Raw genomic sequence first — 21695 nt, forward strand, 5'->3', positions numbered from 1 at the left:
CCCCTCCCAATAGTTAATGATATTTAGGAATTAATGATTCATTATATGTAATAAATAAGATGTGTACACTCAAATGTATTTAAAGTGCAAATATACTGTATCTATCTGTCTGTTTTCTATCAGCTGACCTGATTGTGCCCTAACCAGCAAGTGGTGCTGTGTTTGAAGATGGCAGCTCCAGGCTTGTGTCATCTCTTTGCCCTGCTCCTTATCACGCTGTCCCACACCTCGCACAGCTCTGAGATCCCATCTGAAAATGCCAAACAGAGTATGACCAGGTCTTCCACCTCCACCACTGACTCCAAGCCAGACCCTGACATGGGTCTTCTGGGCGACAGCCAGCGAAGAAGACACTGGTCACGCAAAGAAAGTGATAATGCTGGACTGCTCTCTCGAAGGCCTGTGGACCGACCGGAGGATGATGGGACAAGTCTAGAGGGCCTGAGCCCTGTAAGGCTGGAGATGGGGCCTGGAGACAGTATGAGGGTGGAGGTTCACGATGAAGTCAGGGGTCCTGCTCATATGCGGCAGGGAAATCATCCACCAGAGGGAGAGTTCAATCGTAAAGGCAGGAGACGTGGCCATGGGCATCTGGCTGAGCACAGAAAGCAGGGAGGCAAAAGAGACAAAGGTCGCACTAAAGGTAATAAAGATTTTCTGAACATTCTGAAAGAATATAAAATCTTATCTGACTAACTAAGTATAGTTAGCCAGATAAGACTTTACATTCTACAAAGAAAGGTTAAAGGTATTGTTCACAGAAAAATGAGGTTCCACTTTATTTCGATAGTCCAGTTTAGAGATTCTACTAACTATAAGTAACTTTGCAACTACATGTCAACTAACTCTCAATAGAGTATTAGTAGACTGTAGTAGACTGTTAGGTTATGGTTAGGTGTTAGGGTTCGGGTTAGTAGAATAAGTTGATTTGCAGTTGCCAAGTTACTTATAGTCTGTCAGGGGACCATCAGAATAAAGTGTTGGCAGATATTAACCAAACAGTCTACTAACAGTCTACTAATACTCTAATGAGAGTTTGTTGACATGTAGTTGCAAAGTTACTTATAGTTAGTAGAAAGTGGACTATTGAAATAAAGTGTTACCAAAAAGGACAATTCTGTTGACATTTGCTCAGTCACATATTGCTTCAGACTTGTATGATTTTCTTTTCTCTGTGGCAAGGATTCCCAAACGTTTTTTATCAGCCAATCCTCTTTGACATAAAAAATATTTTCTTAAAAAAAAAAAAAACCTGAGATTTTAAATGAAAATGTATATAATAATTTAACAACATACTCACATGTTCATGGTTCTGATGTTGTATCATTCTTTTTTAAATAATTTTGTAAACATCCAGGTAAAAGAACAAAGATACCACTCTCAATGGCAATAGTTGCATTGGGTGTTCACAATTGGCTTCAATCTTTACAAGAACCAACTAAGACTTATTTTAGTGATCAGATTGAACAGAGAGAAAAAAAGGAGAAGACTCTTTTTTAGTTATGATAGTGTCTGTGTTCACATTTATATTCACACATTTTTTAATTTGAATAATAATATATATATTTTTCAATTATTATTATTTAAAGCTAACTACAAAAAAATGAAGACAGACATTTTTATTTTACCTTACAAGTTACAATATTAATATGTCTTAAAGGGATAGTTCACCCAAAATGAAAATTCTGGCATCATTTACTCACCCTCAAGTTGTTCCAAACCTGTATGAATTTATTTCTTCTGCTGAACACAAAATAAGATATTTTGAAGAATATGGGTAACCAAACAATTGATGGGCCCCATTTGGGGCTTTCGCACTGGAGGAACCTTTTCATAGTTACTAGAACTAATGGTGGAAGTACCCGCTTTTTGGCGTGTTCGCACCGCAGGAACTAGGAATGATTTTAGTTCTAGAAACGCCTTTTGGGGTAACTAAATTAGCTCATACTTCAGAGTAGGGTCTAACCCAGCACTATAGGAACTACCAGTGATGGAAGTGTATGCTGATTGGCCGAACGTATGTGAAACACCAGCACCCGACATTTTAAAAAAAGCCGTGTACACACAGAATATAGCCTATGTATTTACTCCAGAAACTAACTCTACGAATATGGAAAACAGTGATAGATGGACCTCTCAACATTTACACTAAGGAGAAAATCCAATGCAACTTTGAGGGGACAAGCGAAAAATGATTATGTATTTCTGCTCAGCTAGCGTCATTGGACATCAACCACACGGCAAAAACTAATACTTTTTCATATACTGTCTTCTTTCTTTGTATAACAGTTATATCTAATAATGTATTAGACAGGACTGTTAGACAGATCGTAAACTAATGAAGACGGAGAATGTGAGCACTGTGTGCTCAGGCTCTGACCTTCTTCTTCTTCTTCTTTGGAGGCTCTGACATTCTCAGCGCTGTCAAAATAAATGTCCACCGTGCCGTGAAAATAAAAGGGGAACATTTAGTTCTCGGGGAACCACCCTGGTTGCTAGTTCCTATAACTAAGTTCCTAGAACTACCCAGAGCGAAAGAGGCTATTGACTTCCATAGTATGGAAAAACAATTGTTGGTTAATGACAGACTTCAAAATATCTTTTGATGACCAGAAATATCAGAGATGCCCAGACTTCCCTCTCCTTAGACACTTCCTCCAGCTCTTCCGGGGGAATACCGAGGCGTTCCCAGGCCCGCCGGGAGACATAATCACTCTAGCGTGTCCGAAGTCTTCCCTGGGGTCTCCTCCCTGTGGGACGTGCCCGGAACACCTCCCTGGGAAGGCATCCAGGAGGCATTCGGAACAGATGCCCGAGTCATCTCAGCTGGCTCCTCTCGATGTGGAGGAGCAGCGGCTCTACTCTGAGCTCCTCCCGAGTGACCGAGCTCCTCAACCTATCTCTAAGGCAACGTCCAGCCACCCTGCGGAGAAAGCTCAATTCGGCCACCTGTATCCGGGATCTTGTCCTTTCGGTCATGACTCACAGCTCATGACCATAGGTGAAGGTGAGAGTAGGAACGTAGATCGACCGGTAAATCGAGAGCTTCGCCTTACAGCTCAGCTCCTTCTTCACCACGACAGACCAGTACATCGACCGCGTTACTGCAAAAGCTGCACCGATCCGTCTGTCAATCTCCCGTTCCATCCTTCCCTCACTTGTGAACAAGACCCCAAGATACTTGAACTCCTCCACTTGAGGCAGGAACTCTCCACCAACCTGAAGCGGGCAAGCCACCCTTTTCTGACTGAGAACCATGGCCTCAGACTTGGAGGTGCTGATTCTCATCCCAACCGCTTCACACTCAGCTGCAAACCGTCCCAGTGCATGTTGAAGGTCATGGTCTGATGAGGCCAACACGACAACAGCATCCGCAAAAAGCAGAGACTAAATATTGTGGTCCCCAAACCATACACTCTCCGGCCCCTGGCTGCACCTAGAAATTCTGTCCATAAAAATTATGAACAGAACCGGTGACAAAGGGCAGCCCTGCCAGAGTCCAACATGCACCTGGAACAAGTCTGACTTACTGCCGGCAATACGAACCAAGCTCCTGCTCCGGTCGTACAGGGACCAGACAGCCCTTAGCAGAGGGCCCTGGACTCCATAATCCCAGAGCACCCTCCACAGGACGCCGTGAGGGACACAGTTGAATGCCTTCTCCAAATCCACAAAACACATGTGGATTGGTTGGGCAAACTCCCATGAACCCTTCAGCACCCTGGAGAGGGTATAGAGCTGGTCCAGTGTTCCACGACCGGGATGAAAACCACACTGTTCCTCCTGAATCTGAGGTTCCACTATCGGCCGAATTCTCCTTTTTCCAGTACCCTGGCATAGACTTTCCCGGGGAGGCCAAGGAATGTGATCCCCCTGTAGTTGGAACACACTCTCCGGTCTGCCAGTCCAGAGGTACTGTCCCCGACCGCCACGCGATGCTGCAGAGGCGTGTCAGCCAAGACAGCCCCACAGCATCCAGAGACTTGAGGTACTCATCCACCCCCGGTGCCTTGCCACCGAGGAGCTTTTTCTTAACTACCTCGGTGACTTCAGCTTGGGTGATGGACGAGTCCACCTCCGAGCCCTCGGCCTCTGCTTCCTCAATGGAAGACGTGTCGGTGGGACTGAGGAGATCCTCGAAGTATTCCTTCTAACGTCTGACGATATCCCCAGTTGAGGTCAACAGCTGCCCACCTCCACTCTTTTGTGTTCAGCAGAAAGAAATTCTTACAGGTTTGGAACAACTTAAAGGATGACATAATTTTCATTTTTGGGAGAACTATGCCATTAAATTCTTCACTTTCAAAAATTAAACCTGCAAGCAGCAAGGAGAACTTAATGTCTGTGTTTAGTTTACAACAGGTTTATAAACAAATTGTTACAAATCTGATAAAATGCTGAAAATATTTAAACAAAATTGTTGGCGATTCTGCAAATGTAAATTTATTTTAACAGGACAACAGGCATGAATAAGATGATAGAAAAGGTGGAAAAGTATATAAGCTAAACATGTACAGTATTTCTTGATTGCGAAAAAAGTCTGAAAGTCTCCAATGTAGAGTGGCACAAATGCACTTATACCCACTCCGAGCACATGATGATGTGCTTTAAAGCAACATAATTTTTTTGAGTCATGGACGATCATAGCTAAAAAAGTTTAGAACACAAAGATTAGAGATATTGTTTGTGTGCAACACCTAAGGTATTGCATCTATTCAACATTTTACTGAGACTTGTTCATCAGGGATTTAAATTCTAGTTACTGTGAGTATGAATGACATGATTTATTTAGTCCACTACTAACGCTCTCATCTAACAGACATACAATAGCGAGTACCACACCATTCAGAATCACTAAAAAACTTCAGTAAAATACTGTCCTTTTAAACAAAAGCACAGACCTTTATGTTCAGATTATGCATTAAATTGTAGCATCATGAAGAAAGTTTTTCTTGTGCTCACTGTCATAGCCTAATGCGACATGCTGTTTGAAGATGCTGAATGGAGAATGACTTGACTGCTGCAGAGGATGGAAGAGTTTCCGTCAACTTAAATTTAACATCTTGTTAATGAAATATAATGTGTGAAAATGTGCATTTAAAATACTTTTTTTTTGTCCTTTGTTGATCTTTGTTGATCAGTGTCACATCAGAAAAGGCTTAATATTTTAGTGAAAACAGTAATATTTTTTTCCAGGATATAAAAAACAAACAAACAAAAAAACAGCATTTATTTGAAATTTAAATATTTTGTGACATTATAAATGTCTTTACTGTCCCTTTTGATCAATTTAATGCATCCTTGCTGAATAAATAAATAGTTTTTTTTTTATTTTTATCTTACTCTTCCCAAACCTTTTTGGTAGTGTATCACAGTTTTGACAAAAATATTAAGCAACAAGAACTGTTTTCAGCAATGATAATAATAAGGAATGTTTCTTGAGCACCAACTCAGCATAATAGAATGATTTCTGAAGGATCATGTGACACTGAAGACTGGAGTAATGATGCTGAAAATTCAGCTTTGACATCATCACAGAAATAAATGTTAAAAATGCTCTCTCGATGACAGAGTTTATAATTTTATATATATATACATACATATACATACATATGCATACATATACATATATATATATATATATATATATATATATATAAAATAGACAACAGTTATTTTAAGTTGTAAAATATTTCATCAACATTACTGTTAAAATGAAGAGACTTCTTTCAAAAACATTTTTAAAAATCATAATTATTCTAAACTTTTGACTGGTAGTGTATGTAAATTAATTATATTAAACAATAAAGTCCTGAGGTGTCCAAAGGGCCCTAAATGGAGTAGAAAAGAAAATTTCAGGTCTGGACTTTAAATGCTAATTTGATTAAAAACCAACCATAGTTTCTCTCTCTTTTTCTCTTAGGGGATCTCTATGACCCTGAACCAGAATTAGACTCCTTGTTGAAGGACATGAATGCATTTGAGGATCTTTATACCTCCCCTCCTAATTACGACAATGCTCCACTCACTGAAGCTCCCTCCCGTCTCTCCCCCATTTTGGTAACCACGGCAATCGACGAGCATCCCCCAACACTGCCCCCAGCCTCCACCAAACCCCAGGTACCCTGGCGAGCAGAAGCGTCCTTGAATACGAAGGTCTGTTGTGTTGTTCAGAGTGTTTCGTTTTCTAAGATGCTGTTATTCCTCTCATATACTCTGAGGATTGCCTACAAAATTTGCTGAAGCGTTTTTGCATTGTTTGGGGGAAAAAGACAGAGCAGATTGACTTTTTTTTCAAGATCTTGGTAAAACAACTCACCAGCATCCTTATTTTATTGTTAAAAATTTAGCTACTTGGGCATTTGAGTCTTTTTACACTCTGTCATTTTGTTGTTGGATCCTAAAATGAACATCTTCATTTGAACTGCGCGTCATGGCAGATATAGATACTGAAATGCTGTTTGGAGCCAGCAGTGGAGGTACTTGTCATCCTTGTGGTGTGTGGTGCTTCATCACACAGATTTATTTACCTGTGCTTCTGTGCCGTGCTTATTACAGAGTGCCGCCTGGGGCTGAATTGTACACAAGTAAAATTACCCAGCTTGCTTTGCACTAGGGAGGAGGTGGAGGATGGGAGCTGTCAACAGAGCGAGTGAGGGGTGAGATGTCACGCGCCCATCCTCCTGCTCCTCTTTCTCACAGCCATCTGTTCTGCTCCGTTATTCTCCCTAGATATCTTTTTACCACTCCCTGTATTTATTTAAATTCCCTTGAGAGGCATCACTAGGCCTGGGTACTGATATTAATAAAAACTAGATTTGCATTTCCTCATGGAAATACAAATGCTTACAAGGCAGTAAATCATCATGTTTTTGATAAAATAATGCAGAAAAGAAAATGAAAGCTGGCGAATGTGATACAAAGAGATCAGGGCTTAGCTGACATTAGCATCTGCGGGTGAGCCATTATGATGGCCAATTTCAGCATAAGCTGATTCTGGTGAACATTCTGGGCCCTATCATACACCCGGTGCAATGCAGCGCCAGGCATGACGCAAGTTTTTTTTTGTGCTAGTTTCAGCCCGACGCTGTTATCATTTTCACGTCCTGCGCCACGTTGTTGAAATAGCAAATGCATTTGCGCCCATCTGTGTCTAAATATCTTTTGTTGGGGCGCATTGTTGGCACGTTGCTATTTTGAGGCAACTGAAATAGTCCGCTGTATTTTTTTTGTTATTTAAAGGACGCATTATTAATATGTGCCTATAGGCGGGTGCACAACGCGATTACACTCTGCTTATTACACACACAGGGTCATGCAGCAGCACACAAACATGCTAAATATTAAAAAAGGATTACAATGTAAACAATTATTGGTACAAATGGTAGATATAGTGGAATCCGGCTTATGCACGTTATGCCCAAAACACACCCATTACTCATTAAGAGAATAGGGACAACCCTTTTAGACCATGCGCCGGGTGCGCCAACCATTTTTCCCGTCGTTAAACTAGCAAAAGTGGATTCAGACATGCCCTAAGTGCACTTGCGCTGTGAAATAAAATAAGAGTGTGAAATAATAACGATAATAAAATAATCGTTAAAATAAGGGCCCATTATGTCAACAGAAGTTGCTAGTTTCCAAACTTAAATCTTAAATAGATCATATCTTGAGGAGACAGATTATTCTTAAGATCTTTTAAGATAAGAGTTCAATGTATTTAAAAAAAAAGTCACAGTGAAGTAATTGAGATAAGATAAATACTATTTACTTTTATAAACACCAGAAGAGCAAAATATGTTAAAGTCAAACCTTCTGCTGTTTCTGTGTGTAGCACCAACCCAATCTCATATAATGCTTCTATGTAGCATGCATTGTATTTATTGTGCAGTGTATTTATCATATGCAAGTAAAAACTCATTTTTGCGTATAAATTACACGATAAATACAATGCGTGCTATAGAGATGCATTTCATGAGATCAGACTGGTAGCACCTGCTGCTCTATACATTATTCCAAAAGATCCCAACCAGGATGTTACCCCCTGGTAACAATCAGATGAAAGCAATGGCATGTAATTTTGCTCATCTGAGTGACTGTATGAGACTTGTGAGACATCTCAGAAATCTGACAATAAATGCTGTTGTTTAGATGCAAGCAACAGACACACTTGAAAAAACACATTTTATTGCATCTTGATGAACAGACAGAACAAGAACTGCCGATTTGCATGTATGAGAAGCTGTTTGTTCAGATTTTCAGCAGCACACTGCCACTCATGTACATTGCGCAAGAGCATTTCAGAGAAAAAAAAGCCCTGAAAATCGTGCAAGTGTATGTGAAACCTCCAAAAGAACTCAAACCATGTCAGGAGGTCTTCCTGAGTTTAGTTCACTTTGAAACTATGGCATGGTTTGATGCATTAAACATGTCACATGCATTAAACACAAAACCCTGCAGGTTCACTTTATCTTCACATTGTCTAACTCCAAACACTGGCTCTAATATTGTATTTAACATAAACTGGGCTATAATGGGTTACAAATGGCAGGTAAACTTAGGCATTCACCAATTGGTTGGTGGGAAAAACATATATATATATATATATATATATATATATATATATATATATATATATATATATATATATATATATATATATATATATATATATATATATTTGTTTTACCCTAATCCCAACATTGATCTGCTTAATAAACTTTAGCCACTAACTTGAGAGTCAGACTTAATTAACTGCAGTAGATAGAGAAGAAAAAAATAAATAAACAACACCCATTACCCATTAATAAATAAAGAATAAAGTTTGCACTCAGATGAAAAGAATGTGGTATATTTATGGCATTTCATAAATGATCCAGTTTCCAGATGTGATCCAAAATAAATAAAACATTTTAGCACACACACAAACACAGTCTGAGACTCTGAGCAGAAGTCAGTAATTACTCTGGTTAGATTCTCTCTGTCCTTCTCTCCAGTCAATTCGACTCTTAGAGGAGCACTATCTTCAATTCTGTTCACCTGTACTGCGTTAGTGCCACTGTTGCTCTACTGGAGCACACACACACACACACACACACACACACACACACACACACACACACACACACACACACACACACACCATGTTTTAATCTGAAAGGTCCCCAAACTCCATAAAAATATTAGGTAGCACTTAATTTTACAGTGTCCTTTTACATATGTTACATGTAGTTACTATAGTAATAACTTTAAATTATGCATAATTACATGCAACTAACCCTCAACCAAATCCTAATCCTATAGTAAGTAATTAACATGCTGTTAATTATTATTACTCAGTACTTAAATATATAATTACAGTGTAACAACGGCACCTTAAAATAAAGTGTAACCAAATATTATATTTATCCTTTAAATTTTTAAAGGTTATCCTAGTTATCCTTTCCATTGACATATTTGTTATCATTTCTTTCAACCAACATCCTATATTTGGTGCACAAATACTTTTTACAATATAAAGAAATAAGCTGTTTTGCTTGCAGAATGCACATATTTACAAATATATATATATATATATACAGTGGTGGTCAGAATTAATGGCACCCCTGGTAAATAATATAAAAAATGGCTGTAAAAAATAAATCTGCATTGTTTGTCCTTTTGATCTTTTATTCAAAAAATTCACAAAAATCTAACCTTTCATTGAAGTAAAAGAATTGAAAGTGGGGGGTAAATCACATTATAAAATAAATGCTTTTCTCCAAAACGCGCTGGCCATAATTATTGGCTCCCTGTTATTAAATACTTTTTTGCAACCTCCTTTTGCCAAGATAACAGATCTGAGTTTTCTTCTATAATGCCTGATGAGTTTGGAGAATAACTGACAAGAGATCAGAGACCATTCCTCCATGCAGAATCTCTCCAGATCCTTCAGATTCACAAGTTCATGTTGGGGCTTCTTCTCTTTAGTTCACCCCACTCATTTTCTATAGGGTTCAGTTTAGGGGACTGGGACGGTCATGGCAGAAGCTTCATTTTGTGCTCAGTTACCCATTTTTGTGTTGATTTTGATGTTTGTTTTGGACCGTTGTCCTGATGGAAGATCCAGCCACGGCCCATTATAAGATTTCTAGCAGAGACAGTCAGGTTTTGATTTTTTATCTGTTGGTATTTAATACCATGTATCTGAACAAGATGTCCAGGACCTCCAGCAAAAAAATAGGCCCACAACATATAAGATCCAGCAGTATATTTAACCGTAGGCATGGGGTACTTTTTATCCCTGTTTGCACCAAACATATCTGGTGGGTTTGCTGCCAAAAAGCCCTTTTTTTGTTTCATCTGACCATAGAATCCGGTCCCTTTTGAAGTTCCAGTCATGTCTGACAACTGAATATGCTGGAGTTTATTTTTGGAGGAGCGAGGAGGATTTTTCTTGAAACCCTCCCAAACAACATGTGGATGTGTAAGGGTTGTTTGATATTTTTTTTTAGGCTTTCTGACCCCCAAGACTCAAGTAATCTCTGCAATTCTCCATCTGTGATCCTTGGAGAGTCTTTGGCCACTCAAACGTTCCTCCTCACCGTGCATTTAGACAATATAGACACACATCCTCTTCCTGGCAGATTCGTAACATCTTTAGTTGATTGGAACTTCTTAATTATTGCCCTGATGGTCAAAATGGGGATTTTCAATTCTTTAGCTATTTTCTTACAGCCACTTTCTATTTTGTGATGCTCAACAATCTTTTGATGCACATCAGAACTATATTCTTTGGTTTTACTCATTGTGATGAATGATTAAAGAAATTTGGCCTTTGTGTATTCATCATATTTAAACTCCTGTGAAACAAGAAGTCATAGCTAGACAATTTCATGTTCCTAGTCACCCTGGTGTGCTAATGGGAATATACTTCAGAGATATTTTACTTGTAAAAAATTCTAGGGGTGCCAATAATTGTGGCCGACGTGTTTTGGAGAAAAACATTTATTTCATAATGTGATTTCCTCCCCACTTTCAATTCTTTTACTTCAATGAAAGGTTAGATTTTTGAGAATTTTTTGAATGAAAGATCAAAAGGATAAACAATTAAGATTTTTTTTTTTTTTACAGCCATTTTTGATCATATTTACCAGGGGTGCCATTAATTCTGTCCACCACTGTATATATATATAAGTAAAGGTGACAATGGAATATTAACATAAATGATCTTTATTATTTCTTTAGCATCTTTCCAAAACGCAGCTCTTCTCCATGGGAATGGAAAACCGTTTGGAATTTTAAAACTGGGATTTCCAGGGCTGGTAAAGTTATAAAAATTGTCTATGAAAATTCTCAACATATTTTTATTACTTTTATTTTGCTTTTGTGGTGTTTTTTGGAACTGTCATTGTACGGAAAATAACTAAAGATTATTCATAATTTCTCCTTTGTGTTCCATGGAGAAATAACAGAGCAAATTGGTAAATAAATAAGAACTTTAATTTTTGGCTAATGTAGCATCTGGACCAATCAGACACACACAAATGATTCTTTATATTTAATGAAAAATCTGGCAAACCCAATATCCCAACAAACTGTGTTAGGAGTTCTATGTGTGAACCATCTTTTGAAAACTGCAACTAGCATCCCAAAAGAAGCTAAAACACAGGCAGAACCAGGTGTCTGGTTACAGGACACCGGAAGACCGATAAGTGTGGGAGTCACAACTCTCTGTAAATTCCTTACAGTTATACAGAGAGTTGTGACTCTCACTTAATTCTCATTAAAAAAGGACAAATAAACCCTTTTAATCCTATTCTATATATAACAAATTGAGAAATATACATGTATAAACATATTCAACTTTTCCATCTCATGATTTTCCTTTTATAGGGTTTGGGCTATATATTAATTCAAACTCTTTTGGATTAATGTCACAGAATTGAGTACCATGTAGAATGTGTAGCATGTTTAGTATCTATGACCTCCAATTTTCAATCCCTATTTGTTTATTTACATTACATATAGCTAACTCTGTGACACAATCGTATTATTAGAATCTTGAAGGTTCTTCTCTTAAACACCCAATCAAATTACATATGCAAATGCCCCAAACACCAAAGAGTCGTAAAGTTTTCACAACTTCTTATTGGCTCAGTCCCCTCCAGTGGGTGTGAGATCTTCACACTTTAAAAGATCACTGATCACAAGATCACCCGGGTTTTCCCGATTCAAAAAAATTCTGATGCGAAGATGATGCTGAGCTAGAAATCTTTTAAGGACCCCTGAGTTTGTGCCAGGCTGCAGCTTTGTCTTTCAATTCACCAAAGATCCTCTGACTCCAAATGTTTCTCTCTCATCAAGACAACATCAGCAAAAATCAACTGGAGCCTCAAAAAACGCTCGAGGACCTCACGCTACGACGTAGCCTCAATTGTTTGCCATGCAATCGATACACAATAGGAGGCTATGCGCGAAATGGTTTCCCGCATATTGACAGAGGCAATAAAGATGTCCCTCAATCCCTTCAGTGACTATATTATCGAAAACATCTCGGTTACTGTGGCGAGCAGGACGAGGTCGAGGGCCATGGGAGGACGGCGTGAGGCCGGTGTCATGATTAATGATAAGCGTCACCTGCGCGATGCACCAGTCTCGTATCTCTCATGGAGGAGTGGAAGCATAAAAGGAGGAGCGACGACAGTGAAGATCGAGAGAGGCCAGGCCTGGATTTATGTTGTGTTTTGTTATATGTGGCAGCAGTCGTCCGTAAGGGGCTGCTGTCTTTACTTTCATTTTGTATTTGTTTATTTTATTATTAAAGTCTTTATGTTCTAAATGTTCGCCGGTTCCCGCCTCATTTTTCCCATAACAACAAACTGTGTTATAGTTACGTATGGTAACCCTTGTTCCCCCAAGGAGATGCGTACGTCAGAGATGATCTGACAGAATGGGGATCTCGCTTGAGAGACCAATCCACTTCGAATGTAAACTAATCGAGCCAATGCACATTGGCATGCGATCATTTGCAACAGCTGCTCTGCCTTGCAGCTCGAGCATATAATGAGCAGCAGGTGCGTCACATCTTTTATTTTTCCGCTGAGGAGCCGGACCTTGTGACTCGGCCGTGCAGCGGAGGCTCCACAACCGTGGTGATGGGACGTACATATCCGGTCCCTCCTTCGGGGAACGAGGGTTACCATACGTAACCGAGACGTTCCCCTTCAATCAGTCACTCTCAACGTACGTCAGAGATGATCTGACAGAATGGGGATATCTACCAACATGCCACTGCTGCTGGCCCTTCCAGCGCTCCGCTTGAGTCTCCTGGCCTGCCCCCAGTGTTGGGCAGAAAGTAGGATATCTAAGCAGAGAAGGTCAGTCACTGCTATTCCGCAAGGCCCACTCAGTTTGACTTACTGGATAACGCTGGGAAAGTCTGCCCTGGAGAAGGGGATGCTGAGGAAGCTACATCCTACCCAGAGGGAGGTACTGTGGAGGTTACACATATGGACTAGCCAAGCAGGGTAGTGCAATATATGGCAGTCTCTGGGGTGGTTCCAACCTAGTTCTAGGGGGGAAAGAACATCAGCAGAGACGACAAATCAGACTCTGTCGAGGGAAAGAGACAGGCTTGTCTGCAGAGGAGCTGGACCGTGGAAGAATACACAAATGGGGTCGCCGCAGGGACCACTACATATGGACACCCAGCCTAACACAGGTTCCACAATGCATTCGAGTGTAGGCCTGGTATCAGACACTCCGCAACGTCTGACTGCCGCAGGGGTGATGGAGAAACTCAATAGGGTTAGCCGTTTCTGGTGAACACTACTGGAGCAAATAGACACATGTATCTGGCCCAGCGGGCGGGAGTTGCGTTGCAAGCCGACACTAAGAACGGTGCTTTGCGCTACTGGCCGCTGGGGGTGAGTACACAGGAAGATACCGGCTCTACACAAAGTCTATAGAATCTAGCGAATCTAGTAGAATCACAGTTAAGTAAGTTCAGTGATGTTTCATTTTTGTTTTAAAAAAGTTATTCATTTAATTCATTTAAATATAGCCGCTCTGGAGTAAACTGTGATCAAGTCAAGTCAAGTCAAGTCAAGTTTATTTATATAGCGCTTTTCACAATACAGATTGTATCAAAGCAGCTTCACAGTATTAAATTAAAATAATACATCAATGCTTGTTTCTAGTGGAAAACGTCCACGTTTGGTAATGCTGATCAATAGTATTGTTGATTGATTAATTAAATTAAATATCCCCAACTGAGCAAGCCAAAGGCAACAGTGGCAAGGAACCGAAAAACTCCATCAGGTGACCTAATGGAGAAAAAAAAACCTTGGGAGAACCCAGGCTCAGTCGGGGGCCAGTTCTCCTCTGGCGTTTATGAACTAGAGGTTGGATTTAACTGTAAGATTAAAAGTATTATATGAATGCCTGGCTGAAGAGATGCGTCTTTAATCTAGTTTTAAACTGGGAGAACGAGTCTGAGCAACGAACAGTATCAGGAAGACTATTCCAGAGTTTTGGAGCTAAATGTGAAAATGCTCTCCCTCCTTTGGTGGATCTGGATATCCTAGGTATGACCAAAAGCCTAGAATTTAGTGATCTTAAAGAGCGCAATGGATTATAGGGCGATAGAAGATCCGTTAAATAGACTGGAGCTAAACCGTTTAGGGCTTTATAAGTCAGTAGCAATACCTTGTAATTAATACGGAACTTTATAGGTAATCAATGTAGTGATGATAAAATTGGTGTTATATGATCATATTTTCTTGATCTAGTAAGAACTCTAGCGGCGGCATTTTGGACTAACTGTAGCTTGTTTATTGAGGATGCAGGACAACTGGCTAATAAAGCATTACAGTAATCTAGTCTCGAGGTCATGAATGCATGAACTAATTTTTCTGCATCAGAAACTGATAGCATGTTACGTAGCTTAGCAATGTTTCTAAGGTGGAAAAAGGCTGTTCTTGTAACATATGAAATATGATTTTCAAAAGACAGGTTGCAGTCTAGTATAACACCTAGGTCTTTTACTGTAGAAGAAAAAGTAACAGGACATCCTACTATGTTAAAGTTGTAGTGTGAGAGGTTTTGTGGGCGTTTTTTTAACCCTTGTGCATTGTTCAAATTCACTACCCTTTCGTTATGTTTCGTGGCTGAAAACAGCCACTACTTTAAACTGCTGTAAAAATGTATCAGATAAATATTTTTGTCAATTTTTTTTGCATAAATCTATTAATCAACCTCAGTCCTGCTCAAAAATACTAAATGTTTAAAAAAAAATCTGGATTTTAACTCTTTAATTGCCAAATTCGTAAATGATGTCACTGATTTGGGGGGAAAAAAACACAAAATGACTCATTTTCAATATAAAATATGATTGTGGACTGGATTTTTTTTTACCTTTTATCACAGTCTTGGACATGTCAAAGATTAGAAACAACATTGGTTTTGATGCATTGTTAGTTTTTGTGCAGCATCAGATTTTAACTTTTTCTCCCTCATTTTCTGTTGGTGGCTGTTTTTGCCCCATTGACTTCCATTATAACCACATTTTTTGATTGCAAAGAAATGACACCATATAATCATGCATTTTTGATTGTTGGTGGTTTTCCCTGTTGGGAAGAGGTAAAATTTGTAATTTTTACTGTTGATAACCAGGTGGCACCATTAACCCTTTAGATAGGCCTGTGCAAAAAAAAAGCTTAGTTTCTGGCTTTTACATGGAGTTATATGGAGTTTATATGGAGTATAATAGCATAATAAAGTGTGTGTGTGTGTGTGTGTGTGTGTGTGAACCCACTTGATGCGTCTGAGAAAATCAAAATATGCACCTCAGCTCTCAGAACTACATGGAGTAAACAAAAACAAAGTAAGTGTATTTATGCATCTGCTGCCTTTTGATGGTGAGAAATGCAGACTAAACAAAAACAAAGCAAGTGGATTTTAACGCGTGCATGCAAGCCTGCTGGTCATTTGATGGTGAGAAGAGCAGCAAGCAACATGAGAAAGGGCTTGACTTGTAGTGAAGTTTCAGAGATGATTATGCAGCCTGACCCCTCCAGCGAGCTGCAGGATGTATTGTCTTCCCCCTCTGACACCACAGACTCAGGAGAGTCAGATCCTGATTTGGATGTGGCACCCTCATCATCCTCTCTAGCTTCCACTGAAGGCGAGGAGGATTCGGAGGATCCTGGATCTGGGTGGATTGGGAGAAACGGCGAAGTGTGGTTTTCCACCAACGCGGAGACAACTCCCTTTCTTCAGCCTGCCAGAGGCGTGACTCCAGGGCCGACGCGCTATGCCATCGCAAGGCATAGTCATACATGTTAGTATGACTGTACAAACATGTATGTGTTGACGCAAGTCATGCTGACAATGAGGTCAATCATCTCCTCCGTAAAAAACAGATTGAACACAGAATCCATGTTCTGGACCCTTGCGATGGCATAGCGCGATAGGCTATTCTCAATTCATTCAGTTAACGGACGCTCTGAGGTAAAGTGTTCAGATGACAGACTCAGCAACTATTGTATTTAATTGTACAGTATAATCATAACATAGTACAGACATTATCTCAATTCCATAATGTCCTTAAACATAATGATATTGCTGGCCATAAACTGAGAAAGTTCGTGTCCGATGTGCGATTCCTCAAGTTGTCATAGACGCGACACGGCAATTATTTTACTAGTCATGGAATGGGATGGAAACGTGACATTAACTGTTAACGGGGTTTCTGTGTTCATATATTTAATAAAGGGTGATTATTAAAATTAAGAACCCCGTTTTCTTTACTCATCTTATTTTTGTATTTGTATTTGCACTTGATTTTTTTGTTCAAATCTGCTATCTGCATGACTATTGGCAATAGGTTTAAGAGCTTTTCAGTTCTTCAGGAAACCTTCAGACAGTGTTTGGCTTCAGTTTGAAACCAGATAACCTTCACATGCTTGTCTTCCTTCACAAAAATTTACCATAGATTGAGTACGCAAGAAGTAAAAATGCATGTGCCTTGTGTTTATCAGTATCCTTATGTTTGTTGGGTAAAAAAGAAAAACTATATAAACAAGTAAAAATTAATTTGACTGATAACTACCCCCCCCCCCCCCCCATAGATTCTATAGATATCGCGATATATCGATATTATGAATTCTTTTGGCCACAATAACCGTGGTGTGAAAAATCTAACATCGTGACAGCCCTAATAGGATCTAATAAACATGTTGTTGTTTTAGATGAAGTGATAAGTTTATTTAACTCTTTTTGTTCTATAGTTGTAAAGCACTGTAATTGTTCTTGCGTCGTGATAATTGAGGCTGAATTATAAGGCGCGATTGAGGATTGAACGTTTACAATTGTGGTTCTGATGTTTTCTATTTTCTCAGTGAAGAACTTCATGAAATCATTACTACTAAACTGTAACGGAATATTTTGTTCAGGTGACATCTGTTTATTTGTTAGTCTAGCCACGGTGCTAAATAAAAACCTAGGATTGTTTTGGTTGTTTTCTATTAGTTTGCGGAGGTGCTCAGCCCTGGCCGCTTTAAGGGCCTTTTTATAACGTGACATACTGTCTTTCCATGCGATTCTAAAGACATCTAAATTAGTTTGTTTCCATTTACGCTCTAAATTACGGGTTTCTCTCTTTAGAACATGCGTAGTATTGTTGTACCATGGTGCTTTACTTTTCTCTCTGACCTTTTTTAATCTAATGGGTGCAACAATATCCAATGTTCCAGAGAGAATGGTGCTCATAGTGCTAGTTAATTCCTCTAGTTCATCTGTTTGTTTGGGTTCACTGAGCAGCTGAGACAGATCAGATAAGCAATTTGAAAAATTATCTAAGGTGGATGGAAGGATTGTTCTGCCTGATCGATAACGCGGCGCAGCATGACATATTACAGGAGTACGTAATATGCAAGTTACCATGTAATGGTCAGTGACATCATCACTTTGTGGAATGATATCTATATCGGTTGGATATTATATGGACTATTTCATTTACAATAACTGCCTTAGGTGTGAGTGATCTAATGTTTAGAAGACCTAGCTTTAGAAATTGTTTTTGTTTACTAATAGCAACATTTTCTGTTTTAATAACAATTAGATTTTTCCTAGATCCTGCAGTAAATTTATTATTTGATCTCACTAAACGAGGAATAGACAGTTTCTATGCAATGTTCTACACTAGAATTTATATCAGTTAAATTGGTGCAGCAAAGACTATGATTTGGACTTTTGGTTACTAGTCAAAAGGTATTTAACATTTTGGAGATGTTATCCGACAGAAGATCCGCTCCGAATCTGCTTGGGTGTAAGCCATCAGCACGGAAAAGCCTAGGACGCTCCCAAAACAGATTCCAATTATTTACAAAGAGCAGTTTCTGCTCATTGCACCATGACATTAACCATTCATTTAGCGCGAATAATCTACTAAACTTTTCTTGTCCTAGTCGGTACGTGGGAAGCGGTCCTGGCACAATAATCGTTGTTTCAGGCGATGTGCTGCGAACCATATCGATCAGATTCCTGAAGTCTTTCTTCAGAACCTCCGTCTGGCGCAGCCTGATGTCGTTCACTCCCGTGTGCAGGACCACAGTTCCGACGCGCTTGTCACCATTCAGAATCTCGGGAACGCGAGCAGCGATTTCAGAAACACGAGCAGCAGGAAAGCAGTGACTGTGCACCTTACTTTTACCTAACGTAGCGTGTATGTGCCGAACGATGGAATCGCCGATGATCACAGCATCGCGTTCAGTTTCACGAAGAGGGGAGAAGCGGTTTTGGGTGGATATCTCGAAAACCGGGAGGGTCGGAGAGAGTCTTCTTGGTCTAGACCTGACTCGCGTCTTCCGCTGCGGAACCATCCAGGCTTCGTGGTGGCGTTCGTGGTTGGAGCCGGAGTGAACGAGACCATGGCTGATCGCGACCTCGGCGCTCGGGACCGATGTTGAGAAACGCACGGAGTAGACGAGGTCTGAGTCAGCGGGTTAGTAACGTTAATCACTGATTTGTGTGCATCGGCGCGTGATGTTTCAAGAGCTAAACGCCAGTCTATCAGCTCGGCTTGTCTCACTAAAAGGTTGTGGATCTGTTTCTCAACAGCTTCCAGCTCAGACTGCAGTGCGTGAAGCTCAAATGTGTCCTCACCTGCACCAAAAGGTAGACTACTTACATCTGATATATTCGCCATTTTAACAGATGGTCAGTAAGTTAGCAACGACGCTACCAGTGATGCTATCAATATTAATACTAATTTATGACTGAAGTCTTGGATATAATCCGTCTTTTTAGTGGTACGGGTGTAGAGTAGACGCACGATAGGTGAAAAAATGTTTGTTTGTAAGTGAGTGTGGAGAAGACGCGTTCAGCCGTGATCCCCAGGAGTAACCTTTAAGAGTATCCGGCATTGGATACGTGATGTCATCATCCAGCTCAGTTCAGTTCTTATATAATAGTGTCAATGCAGGCAGATCAATATTATTGTTGAATATAAAATTAAATGTTAAATTTAATGTCCCCAACTAAGCAAGCCAAGCCAATGGCAACAAAGGTGGAAAAAAGCGACAGTGACAAGGAACCAAAACTCCATCAGATGGCAGAATGGAGAAAAAAACCTTTGGAGAACCCAGGCTCAGTCGGGGGGCCAATTCTCCTCTGGCCAATGAACGAACAGTGTACGATTATGATTCAGGCAGCATTATAGTTCAGAAGTCAGATTGGTTTGGAACAATCAGAATATTATCTGAAACTGGATTGGAGTTGGATCTGGTTGAAGATCAGAGTCACGCCGGTATGGAGATGGGTTTGTTGAGGATCAGTGCCGATGGCTGTCGTGTCGATGAGGCCTTCACAGGGGAGAGTCTAGTTGCAGGTGCAGGGTGCAGGTCCTCCATCTGGTCTGGATACGGCCCGGATCCGGCTGACTACATCATGCGTTGTGGTCGTGTCTAGGCGCAGGTCCACCATCTGATCTGGATACGGCCTGGATCCAGCTGATTACAGTAAACCTCGGAATAAGCAGAAAGACCAACATTAACAAGTAACAAGTACATCAGGTGTTATAGGAAGTGTTCCTGGTTCCGGCTGACCTAATTTATGCAGCCTAATAATCATTTGATGGATTTGAATAATAGGATTGTATAATTTTCTATGTGTATGCCAGGTTAAAGAGATGTGTTTTTAGTCTAGATTTAAACTGACAGAGTGTGTCTGCTTCCCGGACAATGTTAGGAATACTGCTCCAGAGTTTAGGTGCTAAATAGGAAAAGGATCTACCGCCAGCAGTCGATTTTGATATTCTAGGTATTATCAACTGGCCAGAGTTTTGAGATCGCAATAGACGTGAAGGACTATATTGCGTTAAGAGCTCACTCAAGTACTGGGGAGCTAAACCATTTAGTACTTTGTAAGTAATCAGCAATATTTTAAAAATTTATATGATGTTTAATAGGGAGCCAATGCAGTGTTGACAGAACTGGGCTAATATGGTCATACTTCCTGGTTCTTGTAAGAACTCTAGCTGCTGTGTTTTGGACCAGTGGTAGTTTGTTTATTATGCGTTCAGGGCAACCACCCATAAGAGCATTACAATTATCTAGCCTTGAGGTCATGAATGTATGTTCATGCAACTGTTCCGCATTTTTCATTGAAAGCACATGTCGTAATTTAGATATATTTTTAAGATGGAAGAATACGATGTACAGATGCTAGAAACGTGGCTTTCAAATGAAAGATTAGTATCAAAGAGCACACCCAGGTTCCTAACCGACGACGAAGAATTGACAGAGCAGAGCCATCAATTGTTAGACAGTATTCTAGGTTATTACTGTACGTGCAGAGGTTTTTGGTCCAATCATTAGAAACTCAGTTTTTTTCAGAATTAAGTAATAGGAAATTACTAGTCATCCAAATTTTTATATCAGCTATGCATTCCGTTAATTTCTTGAATTGGCAAGTTTTGTCGGGGCTGAAAGAGATATAGGGCCCTATCTTGCACCCAGCGCAATTGACTTTGTACACCGACGCATGTATCATTCCTATTTTGCACCCGCGCAAAGCGCACTTTTCCCTCCACAGAAGCACGTCGCTAAACTAGGGAATGAACTTGCGCTCCCTGGGCGTGTTCCGGCGCAAACGTTCCTTCATGCTATTTTGCAGGTTTAGAAAACAATTGCGCCACTAACCAGGACAAAATAGTTTAAAGTCAGTGGCGCGTTCCGCATGTTATTCATATGCTATTTTAAGGGCGCATGTTTGGCCATAATCAATGTAGCGTGTGCACAACGCGCATACACTTTGATTCTCTCATCTACACAGACGCAGCAGTTTTCATTTTTGCAAATCATACATTATTACGATAGATAGATAGATAGATAGATAGATAGATAGACAATTTATTATAAAAGCATACATCTAGCTTACACATTTACCCAAATTATCATACGCCTGTTTAACCGAAGTTAATTTGGGTGGGTTTCTCCATTTCAATGTAACTTCTCTCTTTTACGGCCGTGACGAGAGCGTTGCTCTCCTTGGCTGTGATCCGCTCCTGGCGCGCGCCTGGTAAATCCGCCGTTACAATAGGAATCCGCTTTAGAACAAGCGCGCCTGCTCTTAAAGGGAATGTGAGATGACGCTCTGATTGGTTTATTTCACGTTACGCCCAAACCACACCTATGAATAATGAAGCTACTTCA

The 21695-nt window shown here is 40.0% G+C and overlaps 1 protein-coding gene across 6 annotated transcripts in view; it reads left to right on the forward strand.

The window, feature by feature from the left end:
* The window catches only part of draxina (dorsal inhibitory axon guidance protein a), a 70244-nt gene that overhangs the window by 18194 nt on the left and 30355 nt on the right, over positions 1–21695 (forward strand). For 4 of the 6 annotated variants that reach the window (XM_084101948.1, XM_084101951.1, XM_084101949.1 and 1 more), the window contains 2 exons: positions 124–643; positions 5924–6156. In XM_084101948.1, the coding sequence (XP_083958074.1) occupies positions 169–643; positions 5924–6156 (708 nt within the window). In that variant the 5' untranslated portion in view covers positions 124–168. The remainder of the gene's footprint in view (positions 1–123; positions 644–5923; positions 6157–21695) is intronic. The other 2 variants (XR_014604409.1, XM_084101952.1) reach the window with 1 other exon arrangement.

The sequence above is a fragment of the Abramis brama genome (genome assembly GCF_963993115.1).
Source record: "Abramis brama genome assembly, chromosome: 23".
NCBI classification, from domain to species: Eukaryota; Metazoa; Chordata; class Actinopteri; order Cypriniformes; family Leuciscidae; genus Abramis; species Abramis brama.